Raw genomic sequence first — 19,743 nt, 5'->3', positions numbered from 1 at the left:
CTTGATGCATCAAAAAATGACCCCTTATGTACACAAGCAACTCTCCAACATTCATTAATTAAACACTGCAGTGATTTTAAAGTAGTTTGTAAATGTAATTGCTATTGAAAGCAGTACAGTATCTGTATGGATGTTTATATTCTCTGCTCTTCTAGTTAAAACTCCTGTAAATTTGCATTGGACCCTGGTATACAGAATTATTCTCCCTCAAACTGTGTGCTAGCCTGATGCTAATATATTGAGCTGCACTTAGATTTTGTAAAGTATTTGATTGGAACAAAGCATGGTATTAATTTACATATATGGACATACAGTATATCTCCTTAACTTAATTTATATGTATAATAATTTAACTAACTTAACTGTACCTTAACTGTTTATAAGTAAAGGGGCTAAGTAAGGGTAGTTATATATATATATATATATATATATATATATATATATATATATAAACCCTTAGTTAACCCCTTTCCCTATAAACCTAAAATGGTCAGATATACAAGACACAGGAAGGGGTCCTGTATACCTGTCATAGTCTTGGCAGATCTCCCCCACTGCAACCAATGCCTTTAAATATTCGTTAGGCTGATAAGGGTTGATATAGTGGAGTGAGCAGCTGTTCCGAGGATCTCCATTGGACGCTGTGAAGTCTATAGCCACCTTAAACAAAGAAAGGGGTGCAAAGTGTCAGAGAGGATAAGAGACAGACACTTGGAAAAATGTGAGTGTGAAATATATATAATAGAGTGTATGATGTGTCATTGGGGATGAAAGATAAATATCATATATTATTAAAACAGGCACACTTTTTTCATGCAAAGCCTTCACTGACTGGGCTTCTTAATGGGTTCATTTTGAGCAGTTACCTGTCTATTTTCCCTTGCTGGAGCTCATCAGTGTGACAGGGTAGGGTAGAGTACTGTTTTTTATTAACAAAAGGCACAATGGTATTAAGAACAGACCAACCACAAAGCACCACTTGAAGCTGGGTTTGCTTTGAAGTGTTCCTGACACCTATATAAGCACAGAAACAGCTGGCTGGGTCATTAGCTGGAGCCTCCCACCTTCAGGCAGCTTTGTGGGGGATCTGGAAGGTTTCCGCTATTAGAATAAATTCTTCTACGTTTAGTTATGCAGGATATTCAAAGCAAGATAAATGTTGCTTCGCATGGCAGCAGTATGTTGTTTGGCGTTTGAGGCTTGGGAAGAGCTGAAGCAAGCTGAGCACTTCTCTCAAAGAGGATTTCCAACAAAATGAACTACTTCCATGGAGTATAATAGAAAAGTTTTGCTGAGCCATGTGTGTCAGATTTAGCAAATCTAAATGCTTGCCTTGCAGGACAAAGCTGCCCAGAGTGGGAATCTCCATCTACTGAACCAGCTAGCTGCTACTGTGCTGTGACAGTTCATTTTTTATCCCCATGGTAACTCCTCTTTCAAGCAAATCCTAGGGATTCACTTGTTGTGCAGTTTTATATTGTGCATAATGGTACAAGCTTATTTTATGAGTCAAGGTGACTTTTAACTTTTTCAATTTCATGAACTACCCTTTAAAGTTAGTGCTCACCTGCTGAATTTTCAAAATGTCTCTTGACTAGAGCTGTTCCACAATGATATGTAGCTGGGAACTGATTAGCACTTACTCTAGCTATTTTTTTTTAGAAACCCTGCAGGTTCTCAGCAGTTTATATAGTATTCATCAAAAATAGGAAACTAATGACTTCTTTTCAAAAAATACCTACTGTTTGTATACAAAGGAGGTGAAGCTTTGGTCAGTCTTTGAGCTTTCATTCTAAATGCTAACATCGTTATTGGAGACACACAAAGGCATACAACATATCATTCTAGAACATTGGGGTGTCTGAGATGAGATTGATTTGTAGCTACAAAAAATGAAAAATAAGGTGGGAAAAATTGCTTACTGTAAAGTGAATCTGGCAGCCGCCCATAATATAGTCAAGGAAAGAATAGACTCTGTGTATCTAAAGGTCCACAAAAAAGCAGAGAAAGAAAAATAAACAGATTATCAAATGTTTCTGCTTATTAAATTATAGGGGATTGTAACATTCTACATTATCCTGATTACAATAGACTCTCTAATCTTATATCAATACCTGTATCAGTTTTGTTGGTACTTTTTAGATACTATGGCAACACTAAGAAAATCATATAAGTGGTTCCTTTCAACAGGATCAGACTGGGCTGGCAGGACAGTAAAAAAACAACCCCAGTGGGCACTTCTGGCACAGGTCTACTCCCTGCCTGCAATTTGTGTGCAAATAAAAGTAACGCGACGCTACATGCATGCATACATGCATGGGGGTGGCTGCAAGGAAGACAATGGGACTCGCCAGAAGTGTAACAGAGTGCATGACTGGGGTTGGGGCCCTTGGGGTGGCAGCCCTGGTGGGCCCCAAACACCTCAGTATGACACTGACTTACAGTACTTATTGCACTATAACTAACCATACAGAATATGCAGCAAATACATTACAACATAAGTGACAATTTCAAAATCAGTACACTTTTCAGACATCTTTTTCCCCCACAATGCAGCATTTTCCCCAGAATTCTAGCATAATTGTGGCACAATAAATTGTGTCCCGCGTGATTAGCGCATGGTTTTTCATAAATGTCATCACTTTTTTGTGCTTTTGCATGCAGCAGATCCTGTTGACACAAACCTTTAGTAAAAGTCTGGAAATACTGCCACGTCCAGGCTGGTCCTTGCATCCATACATGTATCTTCTATGAATGACGTGAATGCACAGCCCTACTTTTAAGAATTCATTCTGCATTCTCACTGCATTCTCATGTGAGAGCAGGCACAGTTTATTGAATCTGCCCAAAATCATCCACATCTGTCCAGTCACAGAGTAATTGTCATTTGTCACAGAATTATCTCAACTGGGACAAAAATCATGAAACAACTTCACAATTTTGGCCAGATGCAAACTTACAAAAAGGGTGAGGGTTACAGGGAATGTTAGGCATGCTTTAACCAAAGGCAGAGATCATAATTCATATGAAATGGGTGAATGACACCTTGGATTCTAAGCATAAGCCCTCACTAATTTACCTTCAAATTAGTCAGTATAACTATTCCAGAGTTCTTGTAATTTCTCTTCTTCACTTTGTACTTGGGGTTCACACAGTCCCACTGCACCTGAAAGGAATGGAAATGAACGTTCAGAGACAGCTAGAGGCCATGGAACAGAATAGTGGCATGTTTTTCCTTACAGCTAAAGGAAAGGATGGCAAGGACAAAACAATCACAGAGCAGCAGTCATAGAGATAGTCGGGTTGCCTAGAAATGTCAGGGTATATTTGAATAAAACAGCACACTGGGCTGGCTGCATATGCCTGTTTTATATAATGTGGCATTTGATTCACAAGTAGTTTGCTTTAAACCTTAAATCTGACATTTCAATTATGGAGAGCAGGTTATAGATTTGCATATAAATACTGAAAACTGCTTTGTGATTTTTACTATTATAGTTATGTGGAGGAGTACAGACCCCTTAGGTATTTAGGTATATAAAGTATACAATTAGGTTTAGGGTGGGCTGTGGGACTTTAAATTAATGTCAGTCCATAAATGAGTCTCATTGTAAAAATAAAATAGGTCCCTTTGTAAAATACATGCAATTCATTATTTATTATGATCATCTACTGTACAACAGCTGCATACATAAGTAGCACTTTATAAATAAAGATATACATACATACATACATCCTGTGAAAAGAAACATTTTCAGTAACTATGTTTACTCTGGTCATGTAGTACAGGCATAGGATTCATTATCCAGAATGTTAGAGACATGGGTCTTCTGGAAAAAAGATCTTTCCATAATATGGATCTCCATATCTAATTCTATTAAAAATCATTTAAACATTAAATAAACTCAAATGAAATGCTTTGCCACCAATATGGATTAATGAAGCTTAGTTACTATCAAGTACAAGGTACTGTTTTTTCATTACTGCAAAAAAAAATTTTAAATTTGAATTTTGGTCAAGGTGGCCATAATATTGGTCGTAGGAAAGATCATTCATCCACCATTAACGTTAATGAATTGTAGTGTTGAGCGAATATTTTTGCCAGGCATGGATTCGTAGCGAATTTCTGCATTTCGCCATTGGCAAATTGTTTTGCGAAACATCAGTGAAAATGCCCGCGGAAAAATTTGTCGAGCGGAAAAAAATTTGTTGCACGTAAAATTGGGCGCGGTCATGTCAAAATTGGGCGCGGTCACATCCAAAACACGTGGGCCACAAAAAATCGTGTGACAAATGCGTTTCGCATGCCACCCCTAAATTTTTGCTGCCCTAGGCCAGGGCCTTTGTGGCCTCACCCCAAATCTGGGCCTGGGTGCCAAATCAAAATTTTCAGTCCTACCCAACTGACAAGGTGACAAGGCTGTTACTGATATGGTTCCCACCATACACACATCGATAATCGCATGAAACTTTGTTTTGTATGGTTATATCACCTTTATAATACACTTCCTGTACTTTGTAGCTTTCCAGATGTATTGTTCTTTTATAAAATAATAGCCTGATTTAGAGCATTTCTCCTAGAAAGTGCTGCAATTCAAGATCTAACAGGTGAGTAAGAATGAGCAAATTTTTCTGCCAGGCATGGATTCGCAGTGAATTTCCACATTCGCCATTGGCGAATTGTTTTGCGAAACTTCTGTGGAAATTCACCACAGAAAAATTTCTTGCACGTTAAAAAAAGTTGTGGTCGCATCAAAATGGGCCGAGTTGAGACAAATGGGTGCGGTTGCGTCAAAATGGATTGCATCAGTCGCGACAAAATGGTTGCGCGTCACCCGCGTTTCTGGCTGCTCTGTGATCCCATTAAGTGTCAGTGGCCATTATAAGTCTTAAGAATCCCTAGGTCTTTTAAGTTTCTTCACCCCTATCCCAGCTATATACATCTATAGGAAGGGAAATTCTGTAAGTCTTGGATCTGGAAGCCCCCCAACAACCACAGAACAGTGACAAATTTATTGTAACACTTTAATTTCTTGAAATAAGCTTTATTGCCAACATGACATTATAGTGAGAACACAATAACAACTTATAACTCCATATTTGTACACTCTGCCAAAAGCCTGCTGAACAGTAAGCCGAAGCTTTTTTTTAATTATATATATTAAAGGGGAAAAAAAACTAAACTCATGATTGTTGAGCCATTAAATGGACAGTTGCTGCCAAGCAATATCACAGTAATTCAGCTAATGTTGGTAAATTATAATCATTTTCTCTTTATAACATAGCTGCTATAAGGTTCAGCTTCTCACCTCAACACAGATAAATGCCTGCCCTACTGCTGCTCAGTAGCCAGCCTATCCCTATTATAATTAACTACTTGAGTTTTTTTTGTGCTCATTTAACCTTTTTACCTTTTTGCTAATAGATGTTGTAAACACAATTTTCAGGGTTATAATTGGGACAAAGTTTTTGCAGGTCTAGCAACTCATAACAATCAATTAGATATTTGCTTTAGAATGTCTATGGAATAATAGACCTCAGCAAATGTTGCTTCTGTTATTACATAGCTAATCTTTTTTTATTTTGCTACAACATGTTCTCTGAATTAGTGTTGAGATCAAACTGACTAAAAAAGAAATGTATAAACATTGGTACATAAGGCACTCTACTAGCCTACTGTGAAACTGAATGGAAGAGCGAACAGATCACATACTCCATTCTTTGAACTCCTATGCTTATAGAAATATCATTTATAATTGCTTGGTCTCCATATTAACAGCTTTCCCATAAGCACTGCTTACTGGCAGTATGGCTTCCAGAAAAGTCTGGGGGTGATCTGTGTGCTGGGAATCGGATTATCTTATAAAGACCAAACACGGTGTACCTTCAACTTCCCTGTATTCCCTGTTTAGCTCTAGAAATAACAATAAACATAGGTTATGATCGCAAGACTAGATGAAAAGCCCTATTCATTCTACTTGTGTTGAACAGGGCAATATACTGCCCCTTTAAGCAATACGGTATAGGGTATGTGGGGGGCTGTAATAGGCACAATGTTTTCGCCAGATCCAGTAACCCATAGCAACCAATCAACTTTTTTTAATACTCTAGCTGCAGTAGACTTGCTGACTGGTTGCTATGGTTTATTCCAATTGAAGCAAGTTTTGCATTACTACAGTAAATGTTTGATGTCAGTTTCTCAGTAATATTAAGTGCCTTTAAAGGAGACATATCATGTAAAAATTAAGAATGTACCAGTAAATTGGTATTGTGCTTTAAAAGTTGTGTTTCGGACTGATTTATTGAGAAATTCCCCCAAAACCCTACTAGTCCCGCCCATTTGTTCCACTTCCTGCTGGCTGAATTCTCTGGATGTGCAGGGGAGCCGGCGGCTCTCAGTACAGGCACTGTAGGATAGGAACCAATCAGCAGCTAGGCTGATGTGAGAGGGAACTGAAGCCTGCCTTTGTTTGTATGACTGGAGGGCTGTGATTGGCTATCCCCCTATTGCTGTGCATCTGGCAGAGATGTTAGGAAACACCCATCCTTCATTTAAAACACTTACAGAGACTTGAGAGGATCTATAGGGAGCTCCAATACAGGTGCCATTTTTGCAGACTGTATTCAATATTAGACCAATGTGAAACCAGCACCGTATATTATTCATAACTGCCTACAAAATTAGGGTTTTTTCCATTTATCTAATATGTCTCCTTTAAGCATTCTCTCCTGACCATGTAAAACGTTCTATTCATCACTAGGAACTATTGATATTTTTCATTCTCATTTCCTTTTCTGTTATTGCATTTCAAATTTCTCCTGATTTTATTTTTTACTAAAGCATATTGACAACAGTTATACAAGCCGTTGGTCAGTGTAAGCAACGTTCCAGGCACCTCCTAGCTGTATACATACAGATTGTTACAGATTAGGAGAGCTATATGGAGATGAATTTAAGGTAACTCATTCCTCATCTATCTTTCAAAATTATTTCCACTTTTTTGTCTATGTTTTATACCTTATTTCCACCGATTGCTTTCTGCATTTCTTCAAAGGTTGCATAAAACTCTCCAATAAAATCATGTTTTCCACGGGAGTCATAATCCCAGACCAGGCACTGCAAAAAAAAAACAAGGGATGGAGGGGGTAAGGATGAGGAAAAGATTATGAAAAGGAGGGAGGAAGTGAGAGGGCACAGAGAGAAAGAACAGTTAAGCAGAGAAAGAACTGGATACAGCAGAAAACCTGACCTAGTGGCTCTGTAGGAATAAAATACTCAGAATCCCCTTATACACTTCAGCTGTCAAGATTAGTAGTTTAATTAACCCATATATGCAGAATTATTGCCCCTAAAATTTACTTCTGTGTAGTTACTTTGGAGGAAGATTATTATTCAGTGTTTACAATGGTTTAAACTTATTTCCCCTGGGGTAGATATGAGTCTGCTTTTTCGTTGGGTGCAGGATATAGATCAAGCCTTTAGGTATAATGTACGGATGTTTCAGAGCTTCTTTTTCCCTATAAGGAAAATTAGTGACTGGGGAGAGAAACCCTGAGAGATCAGTAAGTAGTGCAGGTTTTTGTAAATAGCTAGTCTTATTAAAAAAAAAACACAAAAAGGTATAAGAATCCAGGTAGGAGCATATGTAAGAGCATATTGCTAGGATCATTGCAGGGGCAGAGAAACTGTGAATCTTTCAGGGGTATGAAAGTAAGACTGTGAGTGAGCTTTGACACTCAATCCCTTGAGGCATCCAGAGGTTGTTAGAGGCACCACAAAAAATGCATACTGTTTATTGTATCCACTATAACCAGGTACCACAGTAAGAATGTTCTGTTTTGGCTGTGGTCTCCAACTACATGCTCCAGCACGGCTAACCCCTCTACACACCCCACATCAACACAGGTTACCAATAACACTTGTCTAGGGGGTATGGGGTAATAAAAACCAGGACTAAATGAAAAAGGCATTGGTTTCAGTCAAATGCTCAAAAATAAACATTTCTCACCCTGAGTTTCCGCTTTTCTTCACAGCAGCAAAGAGAACTTAGCGACACCTTAAATGACTCCCATACAGGGTTCAAATTGTTCTTAATAACCTGTGGGAAAAAAGCAAGTTGAACCAAGCTCTTGTCTTGTCTATAATATATCCTCCCTGCTTCCTTTGTACTCACATAATGATCACATTTATTATATGTTTCTTTATGTATCACACAAATTTCTGTTTCCTTTAAAACTCCCTCAGCAACACAGCTGTATCTTCAGGTTCCTGCCCCTAATATCAAAACTACAAGCCATCCCACATCTATAGGTTGGTACAAGTTTTCAAACCTAACTCCCCCCTGTCATCATTAAATCTATTTTTCTAATCTCATTCTTTGATACTCACCTCTGTCCTGTACACAAGCTGCTCACTTTGATCATCATTGATCCTATATATTTCCAGGAATGGATCTGATTTACTAAAGAGATCCTTTTAGAGAAAAAAATATAAATGTTTTTGAAAATAGAGTTGTTGAGCATTATCTATGAATTATATCACTGCAACTTTCTATGGGGCAGAGGAAGGAGAAGTGAGAGGTAACACACATCTTATTTTCTTGTATTGCCAATATGAGTTCAGTTGACCATGGTGACAGTTATATACAGGATTACATAAGAGTACATGATAAGATTATGTCATATTTGATGTATTTAATTACACATTTATTTGTCTTCGTTTCAGTACGTGTTATGGGTACCATGTAGGTACTATAGGTACAGTTATTTTAAGTCATGTTTAAGGGTCTTATATTTGCAGCACATATACACTGTTTATAAATAAAATTTTTATATTATTCTATATTTTATCATTATTAAGGCCCGGGCCTTACTATATGTAACATGACTTTGTATGTACTCCTTGCCCTTGATAGAGCTTTCACATCTATTCGCAGGTGCTTCCTATGCTAGCAGGGGTGCATTGTGTGTCTGCACTCTAATAGGAATCAGTTTTGTTTATCAAAAGTAGGAGCCATTCACAGCAGAATTCTCCAAAAATCTTTGCTAGATATTAGCTTGGGAGCAGTTTTTGAAGAATGATATTGAAATTGATGTCTTTAGGTTTGTATCCTCGTTTATGCATACTTTCTGGTAAGTATATATTCTTCATATGTCACCTTGTCATCCAGTTTCTTTGCACAGAATGATAGCTCAACATATCCATTGTTTCCTGAGATCTCTTCAGATATCACCTGTGGGGAATATTCAGTTAGTATCAGGACCTCATGCATAGCTGTTTTATTTCATATCAATAACTACATGTAATCTATATTCACTTCAGAGTTTTCCCAAGCAATAATTTAGTTAAATCAATCACTCTAAGGCAGTGATCCCCAACCAGTGGCTCGCGAGCAACATGTTGCTCCCCAACCCCTTGAATGTTGCTCCCAGTGGCCTCAAAGTAGGTGCTCATTTTTGAATGCCATGGTAAGGAGACAAGTTTTGGTTACATAAAATCCAAGTATAATGTCAAACAGAGCCTTCTGTAGGCTGCCAGTCCACATAGGTAGCCAATTAAGTAGCCAATTATAGCTCTTATTAGCACCCCCAGAAAACTTTTTCATGCTTGTGTTGCTCCCCAACACTTTTTCCATTTGAATGTGGCTCACAGGTATAAAAGGTTGGGGATCCCTGCTCTAAGGGATTTTGGTGCTAAATGCCTCTTTCTTAAAGCTCTTCTTCTTAAAGACCTTTCCTCTTAAAGAGACATTATACCAACCATACGTACAAGCATTTCTGATAGATGGTTGGTTCAAAGGTTATTGAACCGAAAAGCTCAACTAGCATTCTACAATTTTATTGCTGAAAATTTGGTGACTGAAGGCACTGTATCATTTAAGTCAATAGACTATATTTAATCTTCCTACAGTAGATATATAAATATAAGAGACTTCACTAAACATACATACACATATGTAGTAGTTTATGGTTATGTAGAAAAACTTGTCCATATGCTTAATTGAACATTTATAAAACAAATCTAAACTGAATTATGAACAATATAAGAGATAACTGTCATTTATCATATGTTATGACAGACTTTTTAGTTCACCTACTCCAATATGAGTTATTTTTCAGGCAGTTCAGTTAAGCAGAAACCATGACCCATGGGGTGCTCACCGTTATAGTAGATTTTCCTGCATACTTTCCATATTTCAAAAACAGCCCTTTGGTAATCTTCTTTTGAGCAACAATCTGAGAGGAAAGGAAAGGCACTGAGACAACAACAAAATGGAGTCAGCCATACCATGCAAATAACCTAATAATAACAACCAGGCTCCTGTGTGAATAGCTTAAATGGACATTGAAGTAAAGAGTACTTGGAGGTATATATGATATGTTGCACATCTCACTTGTAGTTTACAGTTTATTGTGTTTATATAGCATCCTTCTAACCACCCACTAGTTAGTCTTTAAATGGTTCTTAGGCTATTTAATATTTGTTAGATTGTTCATGGATAGACTATCTACCAGTTAATGGTGTAGTTCATACTTAAATTCACTTTTAGTATGGTGGAACTTTTTGGTCAGCAGGTCTCCAGTTTGGTATGTTAGCAGCTATCCGGTTACTAGGGTCTTATTTACCCTAACAACCAGTGGTTTGAATGAAAGATATGAATAGGAGGAGGTAGGGAAATAAAAAGCAGAAATAACAATACATTTGTAGCCTCACAGAACAATAGCTTTTGGTTGCTGGTGTCAGTGACTCCCATCACCAGCCCAGGGTAGCTGCGAGACAGCGATCTTCTTCCTTCTTCACGCCTCTTGCACAAGCACAGTAGTATAAAAGAGAAAAGCTGACCTTTAACAAAAAAGGATTTTTCACTCTACTGTGCATGCACCAGCCCTGAGATTTCAAAGAAAGAAGAAGATCTCTCATTCGCAGGTACCCCGGGCAACCAATAACAAAGTTGCTAGGATAAGGACATTCTATAACATAATAAAGTTAACTTAGGGGTGAACCACCCCTTTAAAAGAGAAGTAAGCTTTATCAGAATGGTCTATGTAAATACAGCCATAAGCATTTACAGTAATGCTGAAAAATCTATGAAAAAAGAAATACAGGATTTCTTGTCTCCTTTTTGTAAACGTGTTCTTAGGGTATCTGGCTTCAGATTCCTGGGGCCAGAGTCTACGCAGCTCTCTCCTCTCTTCCCTGTCCTGCTCCCCCCTCCCATAAGAATTCATAAAACTCACTCCCTCCACAATTAGGAGTGTTTATTCTGAGCTATAAGGCTACGCTGCAAGCAGGAAGCTAAAATAAGACCAAGCTAAAATAGCTGCAATCTTAAACAAACAGAGAAAGCTTCTACAGCTCTTTACTCAGGTATGGTAATGCTTTCTGCAGAATAAATATATTGCTCTAGGTGGCACTTATGTGGCGAATCTATTGGCAGTAAAATGCCAAAATGACTTTCCTTCTCATTTGAGCATTCTAGTGGGAAACACAAATAATAGAGAGGCATATTTGAGTTAGTGGTATTTATACTAGAGAGACTGCCATATCTTTATGTAGGTACATATATTCATAGGTTTATTAATCAATGCACCCTAAGTATCTAATAAGGAAAATGGTACACTCAGTATAGGAATTAAAAACTGGTATAGCTAAATTGCCTTTAAGGTAGAGACCATATAAGAGGTGACATACTAGGGAGTTTGGTCGCATTCTTTAGTGACCTTTTCATGTTTATTGGCACTTTATATTCATACCCTTAAAAACTAACCTGATGAAGGGTTGAAGGAATGTTTTGGAATAGATATATAGTTTTCATATTAAAATTTTCTAAAAAGATTTTAAACCTTTGTTGGTGTTTTCTGCTAGGAATTAAATATGCACCCACCTTAATCTGTTCTCAATAAGCTCAGCCCAAATATAAAATAAAAAATCTGTTAGACCTAACAGGTTCATACCTGCCCCAAGGTAATTTCAACTCCACCCAGAAAGTCATCATCTCTTGCTCCAATGCTGCAGTGACCATGAATATCATACACCTCAAATCGCAGTTTCTGCACTTCTTCAAAGTAATAATCCACTGTGAAGACTTTGGAGAAGACAGGGTTCAGGTTGCTCTTTATTACCTCTGACCGGTCCACCTGTGGGTGAAACAGTTACATGGTTCAGCAGAGGATTATAAAGGTGCTCGCGGAGATATATGTGACACACAAAATGTATTTGTATATTTTAAAGGACTTTAATAGCAGTAGAAGTCATGTGGCTCATTAAGTTAAGGGTGAAAATAATCACCTTGGTGAGTTATTCTCCAATATTTAGGTGAATTATTTTCAAATGGGAAGAAAAAGATGAAATAAATTAACCTATCTCTATCGATCTCCATCCAGTAGCTATCCAGTAACTCTGGCCCACAGCTAGGCAGCAACTGTAACAACAACGTGGAAGATACAGAGATATGAAATGGAAAAGGTCCTGTATTTCAGAAACTGGGTGTGAATAACAGGGAATCTGATGAAGCTGGAGGAGTCTGATTTAGCAGAAATGGTTGTTAGGCCAGGTGTGAGTTTTCATCTCTAGAGTCCAACAGACAGGCATTACTCAGCTTTCTGTGTAATACAAGTTGTAAAATGAAAATGATTTAACTGTCTGTATGCTCTGTGAAACCCAAAACCACAGGCAAGAAAAGCTTTGTATTTCTTTTCAACTCCAGTAGTCTCCATTGCTCTATGTTTTGATATTAACATTAAGATTCATTACTGCGACAAACTGCACTGCATCTATACAATAGTAGGTACCATATAGCTGCAGTGTCAGACCCAATCAATGAAGGATTTTAGTCCAAGAATATTTTGGGGATTTTATTTAAACAAAATATCTCAATATTTCCATATATAGCAGTTGAACTGGGGAGCTCAACCCTCTGTTAGTATACCCATAAGGGTATTAGGTGCAAATTACTGGAAGAACCCCACCTTGCATGGGGGTCAATATTCAACAGCAAATAAATCCAGTAGCACACTGAAATTGCAAGCCGTGTAAAAAAGTGTTTTATTTGCCCAAGTACATACAAAACAAGAGCTCTTTTTTACACAGCTTGCAATTTCAGTGTGCTACTGGATTTATTTGCTGTTGAATATTTTCATATATAGCATCAATGGCACCTTAAGGCTAATGTCCCATAGAGAGATTAGTTGCTGCGATTTTTAAAAAGCAGGTTCCAGCAACAAGTCCCTTGTTTTGCCTCTACATAGAGAAGAATATAAATCGGCAGTACCTAAACCAACAATACTACTTCAAATCGATTATCGCTCCAAATCGCTATGAGGCCCTTTTTCGAGCGATTTTACAAAGAAAGCATTGTCATTCAAAACTATTGGAATCACTGAAAGTAAAACCCACTGAGCGGGAAGTCACTGTGATTTCCCCATTGCACTGAATGTAATTTCTAATTGTGGGCGGGGAATTTGACACATGTGGGAAATAGAACTGCTCCATTGTTGAAACCTCAAGTAATCACTTTTTAAAAATCACAGCAACTAAATCTCCCCGTGGCACATTAGCCTTAAGTGACTGGGTCCCAGTACACCGGCTGCAGAAACAGTACCTGAAACAATGGAGTAGTTCAAACATGTCTTGTCATTTTAGCCCATTTTTTAATCTGCTGGGATTTTCAATATTCCTATGACGAGGAAACAAAACTCTTACTATATAAGCTATACGTATTGAAAATGAGTAACATGAACTTAAAAATCATGCCCACTTGACTGAATGTGGAATGAGCCCTTTAAGCTCAGATTTAATGCACATGCCCAAGCCCAATATATTAGTAGAAATGACTGCTTCGATCCAGGGACTCAGCCTGGCTTATTATCACCACAATAACTGTTATAGAATGGTAAGAACTAAGATATTACTGAGACTGTATTATCTGCTTGGCAAAAGAGGTGATAGGGCACCACTCCTTACTATTTCTGGAACAGTAATGATGCACATTTATGTATCACCATTTTATGTACCACCAAGTGTTTTTATCAGAAGAACTAAAAACTATTTCACAAATCTTCTGCAAATGTTGGTGGTTTATTGTCAGTAAAAAAAATGTATGGTTGCTTTTCTTAAAGGAATAGTTCAGTGTAAAAATGAAACTGGGTAAAATAGATAGAAACTGGGTAAATATATGAAAAAATGTTTTCATTATAGTTAGTTAATTTAATCAATTAAGGCTGGAATGAGCAGATGTCTAATATAATAGCCATAACACTACTTCCTGCCTTTTAGCTCTCTAACCTCTTAGTTAGTCAGTGACTTTAGGGGGGGGTCACATGGGACATTACTGGTCAGTTAGTTTGCATTTGAATCTGACCTGCATGCTCATAAACTAACTGAACAGTCACTGACTAACTAAGAGGTTAGAGAGCTGCAAAGGAGGAAGGAGTGTTCTGGCCATTATGTTAGACATCTGCTTACTCTAGCCTTTATAGATAACATTTTTGCCTAACTAATTAAACTGTTCCCTTAAAGCTTGATTTGTGACTTAAATGATGTTTCACAGATGCTTTTAGCAGAACCACCAGCATACAGAGACCCACATTATCTCAGCAGGCTAAGATTTTGAAAGAACTTTCTCTCTGTTCTTGTACTATTTGCCACTATATACTGGCTGTCTGGACTGCTTCCTATCCATGTAAACATTGTTAAAAGCTGGAAATAACAAAAAATAGATTGAGATCAGTCAGCAAAATGTTCTACTTATTTATTGTATTCTAGAAAATGACTTGAAAAAGAACAGTAAATTCACTACAAGTGTGTCATATTTTGATAAAAAAGAAGTACATTTAAAGGAGAAGGAAAGATAAAAACTAAGTAAGCTTTATCAGAAAGGTATATGTAAATACAGCCATAAACACTCACAGAGAAAGTCTTTTATTAAAAGAAACACAGGATTTATTTTCTTATTTTGTGTATACATGTTCTTCTGTGTCAGAATTCCTGCTCTCAGAAAACTTATTTAGGGCAGGGGCAGGAGTCTGCTCAGTTTGCTCCTCTCCTTCCCTTCTACTCCTCCCCATCAGAATTTGCTCCCCCCTCTCCCTGAGGAAAGCTCCTGTGTGAAACCATGTAAGACATCTGCTTTGTTAGATCCTTTTTTGTTTTATTTTTTTTGACAAACACTAACGAAAGTCCTGTGAGTGCTAGCCTTTATTGCACTTGTATATACTGTATATATATATATAGAATGTCGGCACTCACAAAACAGAGGAATATAGCTGCCTGGGTGCAGTCCTTAAGAAATAATTCAACTAGTATCATCCGACGAGGAATCCGCACTCACAGGACTTATGTGCAAAAAATAAAGTCTTTATTCAAAGCAAAAACTGATGTTTCTCAAAGTTGAGAAAGGCTATTTTTGCTTTGAAGAAAGACTTTATTTTTTGCACATAAGTCCTGTGAGTGCGGATTCCTCGTCGGATTATATATATATATATATATATATATATATATATATATATATATATATATAAAATATCTGTTAAATACTACTGATATATGTTTTTGCACTCTGAGGGTGTATCACAGAAGACTTTTATTAAAGAAGCATCTAAAACGAGGTATAGGGATATAAGATATAACAAGACCACAGGGCAAATAAATATGCTTGCTTTCACAGTTCAATATAATATTGCCCTTACAATTACTGGGAAATGCTGGTATATTATTAGGCCAGTTCAATATTGCAATCTGAGCTGACTGAAGCAGTGGGGGGACCCATTATTTTTGTTTGTGTCATGTTTTTTTCTGCATCACAAATCACTAGCTCTTAGCCCTGGGGGCACCCGGGCAAAAGTATTTGTAGGGGGCTCAGACCCCCTTAGGAACACCACTATGGTTTACAATTATTTGTAGATGTATTTGCTGTTAAAAACACAGTTGTTTTTCCTTTTCTGTTTCTTTTGATCTGTTTTTTGTTTTGTATGCTGTGCAATGGATGCGTCCTGGTTTCTTTTGCACACATGCATGCAGCTTCCTGTGCATGCTCTGCAGCATACAAACAAGCCACCCCATTGCATGCCATGATGCTGAGGGGAGTAATCAGTGGCATCTAGGTATACTATTGTTCTATTTTAATGCTCTATGTCAGGGGTCCATACTAAGGGTCAGGGGATGTCACCACTTAGGTGGGAATAAGAAAAGCCACTGATTTTGCATTATGATGAGCTGTTTTATATTTTATAATCTAATAATAATAATAATAAAGTGTATAATATAAAATATAATAATTACATTTACATCATATATGTAATAATTTTTTTAAATTATAATAATTTGCTCTCCAACTCGGTCCTTGGAAAAATTGTCTTGCTTGAAACCGGTCCATGGTGCAAAAAAGGTTGGGGACCACTGCTCTATGTCATTTGCCCTTTGCTTGGTGCCAAGTTCTCTCAGTACTTGGTTCCTGTCATTATTACCTTACTCAAGTTAACTTTTGTCATATCCTGCTCAAGCCAGTCTTTTGCCTCACCATTACAGTTTGTCATGGCTAAGAGAGGTTCATTTATGGTGTCAATGCCGAAATGCGGAAATTCCCTGCGAATCCATGCCTGCTGAAAAAATTCGCTCATCACTACATGTAAGGCCAACTGAGATGAATCGGTCCATTTCCAGAATAAATGACTACACACTAACAAAAGCTATGTTCAGCTCTGAGCTGGCTAATGACAAGTAAAGATCTGGCAGATAGCTCTTGTGTTAAAAAACCATAAGACACCTCTTTGACACCAGCATCCCCTTTAAAACACGAGAGGAACTCTCTCAAAATCATGCCCAGTGCAGCTTTACTGTGAAGAAAACCACAAAAAGTTTAAAAGATCTGTATTTAGAAAGACTAGACACTAAAAAAATGTCCCACCCTTAAGGTGGCCATACACATGGCGATCTGACGATGTTTCGTGCGACCATCGGTCGCACGAAACATCGTCAGATGTGCCACACACCATTCAGGGCTGAATCGGCAGGTAAGGAGGTAGAAACAATAGGATTTCTACCTCCTTTTGCCGATTCAGCTCTGAAGGGAGATTTTGATCAGGCGCCTTCTATGGCGCCCGATCAAAATTTTCCAACTGGTCCGATCGGCGAGTCGGGCGATATCAGCAGGTTCCTGCGATATCGGTCGACTCGCCGACATACCATACACGCACCGAATATCGTACGAAACGAGGTTTCGTACGATATTATCGGTGCGTGTATGGCCACCTTTACACATACAATTAGTTTGGACCACTCCTCTGTCTGGCGTGCAAGTACTTCTCGAAAACCAAGTTAGTTTTCCCCAGTTACAAATTAGACCATTTCAGTCACGTTATAACATTGAATTATTAATAATTTAGCTATAGCTGTGTTATTAGTTTAAGACTAGAATTCCTACAACTTTGTGCATGTCCTTTTTATCAAAAAGCACAGAATAGGTATTAAAATAAGTGGCATGAAACATTAACAATTTATAAATGTGGCAAAACAAAGAAAATAACCTGTACACTAGTACAACTGGAAAACATGGAAAAAATAGAGCAAGTAATTCACATTTATTACCATGAAATGCAAGTATAGAGGTATTTAATTATATCAGAACACCCACTGTTAACTGCCCTATGCCTTACATAAACCAAACTAAAGTCTTTACTGGATAATATGAAGTCAAATAATTATATACAGGAACAGGAGCTATTATCCGGAAACCAGTTATCTAGAAAACTCCAAATTATGGGAAGGCCTAAATTTAAAGCAAATAATTCTAATATTTAAAAATAATTTCCTTTTTGTTTGTAATAATAAAACAGTACCTTTTACCTCATCCCAACTAAGATATAATTAATCTTTATTGGAGGCAAAACAATCCTATTGGGTTTATTTAATGTATAAATGATTTTTAGTGGACTTAAGGATCCAAATTACAGAAAGACCCCTATCTGGAAAGCCCCAAGTCTCGAGCATTCTGGATAACTGGTACCATGCCTGTATGTTTATTGAAAATACATATTTTTTGTTAAAATCCACTTTTTGATACAAATTTGAGGGTGTTGGAGTGTTGTGGTTTTTCCTTTTGACCACTGAACTGACTTGTAGGTCTAAATAGTATAGTATTGATGGGGCTACTAGTTAGTACTGGGGTAGTGGTAACGTACATGTTGAAACACAAAAAATCCTGCTCCTGTGTTGTGATGGGTCCAGTGTAACTTATAGCATTTGATAATTTTAAAAAGGTAGCTAAAATAATTATATTCAAAGTAAAAAGATTAAAAAGGATCATGGAAGTTATAAAGGAATATAAAATAAATATATTTGCATAGTACTGATAAATTCCATCAACCCCTGTCTTAACCAGAAAAAGATAATGATCATTTTAAGCAGCAAAATATAATTGTATATAACCCTCCTATACCAACAGTTATAATAATGTTACTACTTTATTACACTTGCCAATATATCATGCTGAGATAAAAGTCTTTTCATCAGTTTTTTGCAAATATTTATTTTCTTACTTACTTTATTACTCATTTTCATCTAACGGTGTTTTGTTCAATGACATTATATAAATGTACTTACATTATTTACTTCCATATTTCCACTTTGATCACATAATGATATGTTGTTAGAATGATAACAAGGGCAGGTAGTAATTACATTTATGTTTTGAATGTTTCGCATTTTTTATACATAGAGTATATCTACTTATACCCTTTTTAATCATTTTTATTGAAATGTTAAATCAAATACATAAAGCAGAGTATCAAAAAGGGCAAATCATCTGAATTTCTTGTTATCTACCAAGGTCGTAAAACAAAAAAGAAGACCCTTCAAAATATCTACTTCTCCTAATGATTTCAATATGTGTTGTAAAGAGGTGTAAATAACAAAACCATTTATTTAATAACCTGATATTATAGATCCCAAAATTTGCTTTACTTTTTTACAATTAAATCTTGTTCCTTAGCAAGACAGAGATCCAAATGAAGGAGAGCCATTTTTGCACAATCAGAGAACTGACAATGGAATAGGGCCTGGGGTCAGTTGCATGTAAAGTTTCAAAATGTCTATGAAGATTTTCATTCATCCAGGTCATGGTATATCTAGTATAAATAAATTTGAAGCAACTGGACTTGTTTAGTAATCATTGAAGACGTTTCACTACTCATCCGAGCAGCTTCTTCAGAACTGAACTGAAGAAGCTGCTCGGATGAGTAGTGAAACGTCTTCAATGATTACTAAACAAGTCCAGTTGCTTCAAATTTATTTATACTAGATATGTAAAGTTTCAAACATTTTTTTTTTCTGCACACCCCAATTAGTTGTGTACAATGGCCTCAAAATAAGTGTGCACGAGCATGAGTTGTATGACCATTTTAAAGAGACTTCCAGTTCTTTTGGCTAAGGGGTTTAGCTTCTGATTAACTGACTTCCATACCCAGCTGGTAGCATGGTGGGGATACAGAAGGACTCGAGCTTCCTTTCACAGTCCAAAACCCTTCTGGTAAGTTCACTAGCTATTGCTAAAATTGACCCTAAGGTATTTGTATGTTGATTTCCAAGGAGAAAGACTTTGCACATCTATCCTTTGTCTTATTCACTTGGCCAGGAATGTATAAAAGTTTCAATATCTCCTGCAACGGAGTGAGGGATGCAATAATGATTTTGTTAGAATAGCAGCTGATAAAGATTGGAAATATTAAATATAGGTGCTTATAGTCTTC

The 19,743-nt window shown here is 37.1% G+C and overlaps 1 protein-coding gene across 2 annotated transcripts in view; it reads right to left on the bottom strand.

The window, feature by feature from the left end:
* cpne7 (copine VII) overlaps positions 1-19,743 on the bottom strand; it is a 50,534-nt gene that overhangs the window by 16,447 nt on the left and 14,344 nt on the right. For both annotated transcript variants that reach the window (XM_031900786.1, XM_002933678.5), the window contains exons 3-11: positions 11,956-12,138; positions 10,162-10,236; positions 9,159-9,233; positions 8,390-8,473; positions 8,010-8,099; positions 7,019-7,117; positions 3,080-3,166; positions 1,923-1,982; positions 527-660 (exon numbers count right to left, since the gene is read on the bottom strand). In XM_031900786.1, coding sequence (XP_031756646.1) covers positions 527-660; positions 1,923-1,982; positions 3,080-3,166; positions 7,019-7,117; positions 8,010-8,099; positions 8,390-8,473; positions 9,159-9,233; positions 10,162-10,236; positions 11,956-12,138 — 887 coding nt within the window. The remainder of the gene's footprint in view (positions 1-526; positions 661-1,922; positions 1,983-3,079; positions 3,167-7,018; positions 7,118-8,009; positions 8,100-8,389; positions 8,474-9,158; positions 9,234-10,161; positions 10,237-11,955; positions 12,139-19,743) is intronic.

This window comes from Xenopus tropicalis, chromosome 4, assembly GCF_000004195.4.
Source record: "Xenopus tropicalis strain Nigerian chromosome 4, UCB_Xtro_10.0, whole genome shotgun sequence".
NCBI classification, from domain to species: Eukaryota; Metazoa; Chordata; class Amphibia; order Anura; family Pipidae; genus Xenopus; species Xenopus tropicalis.
This window is presented reverse-complemented; position numbering and strand designations above follow the sequence as displayed.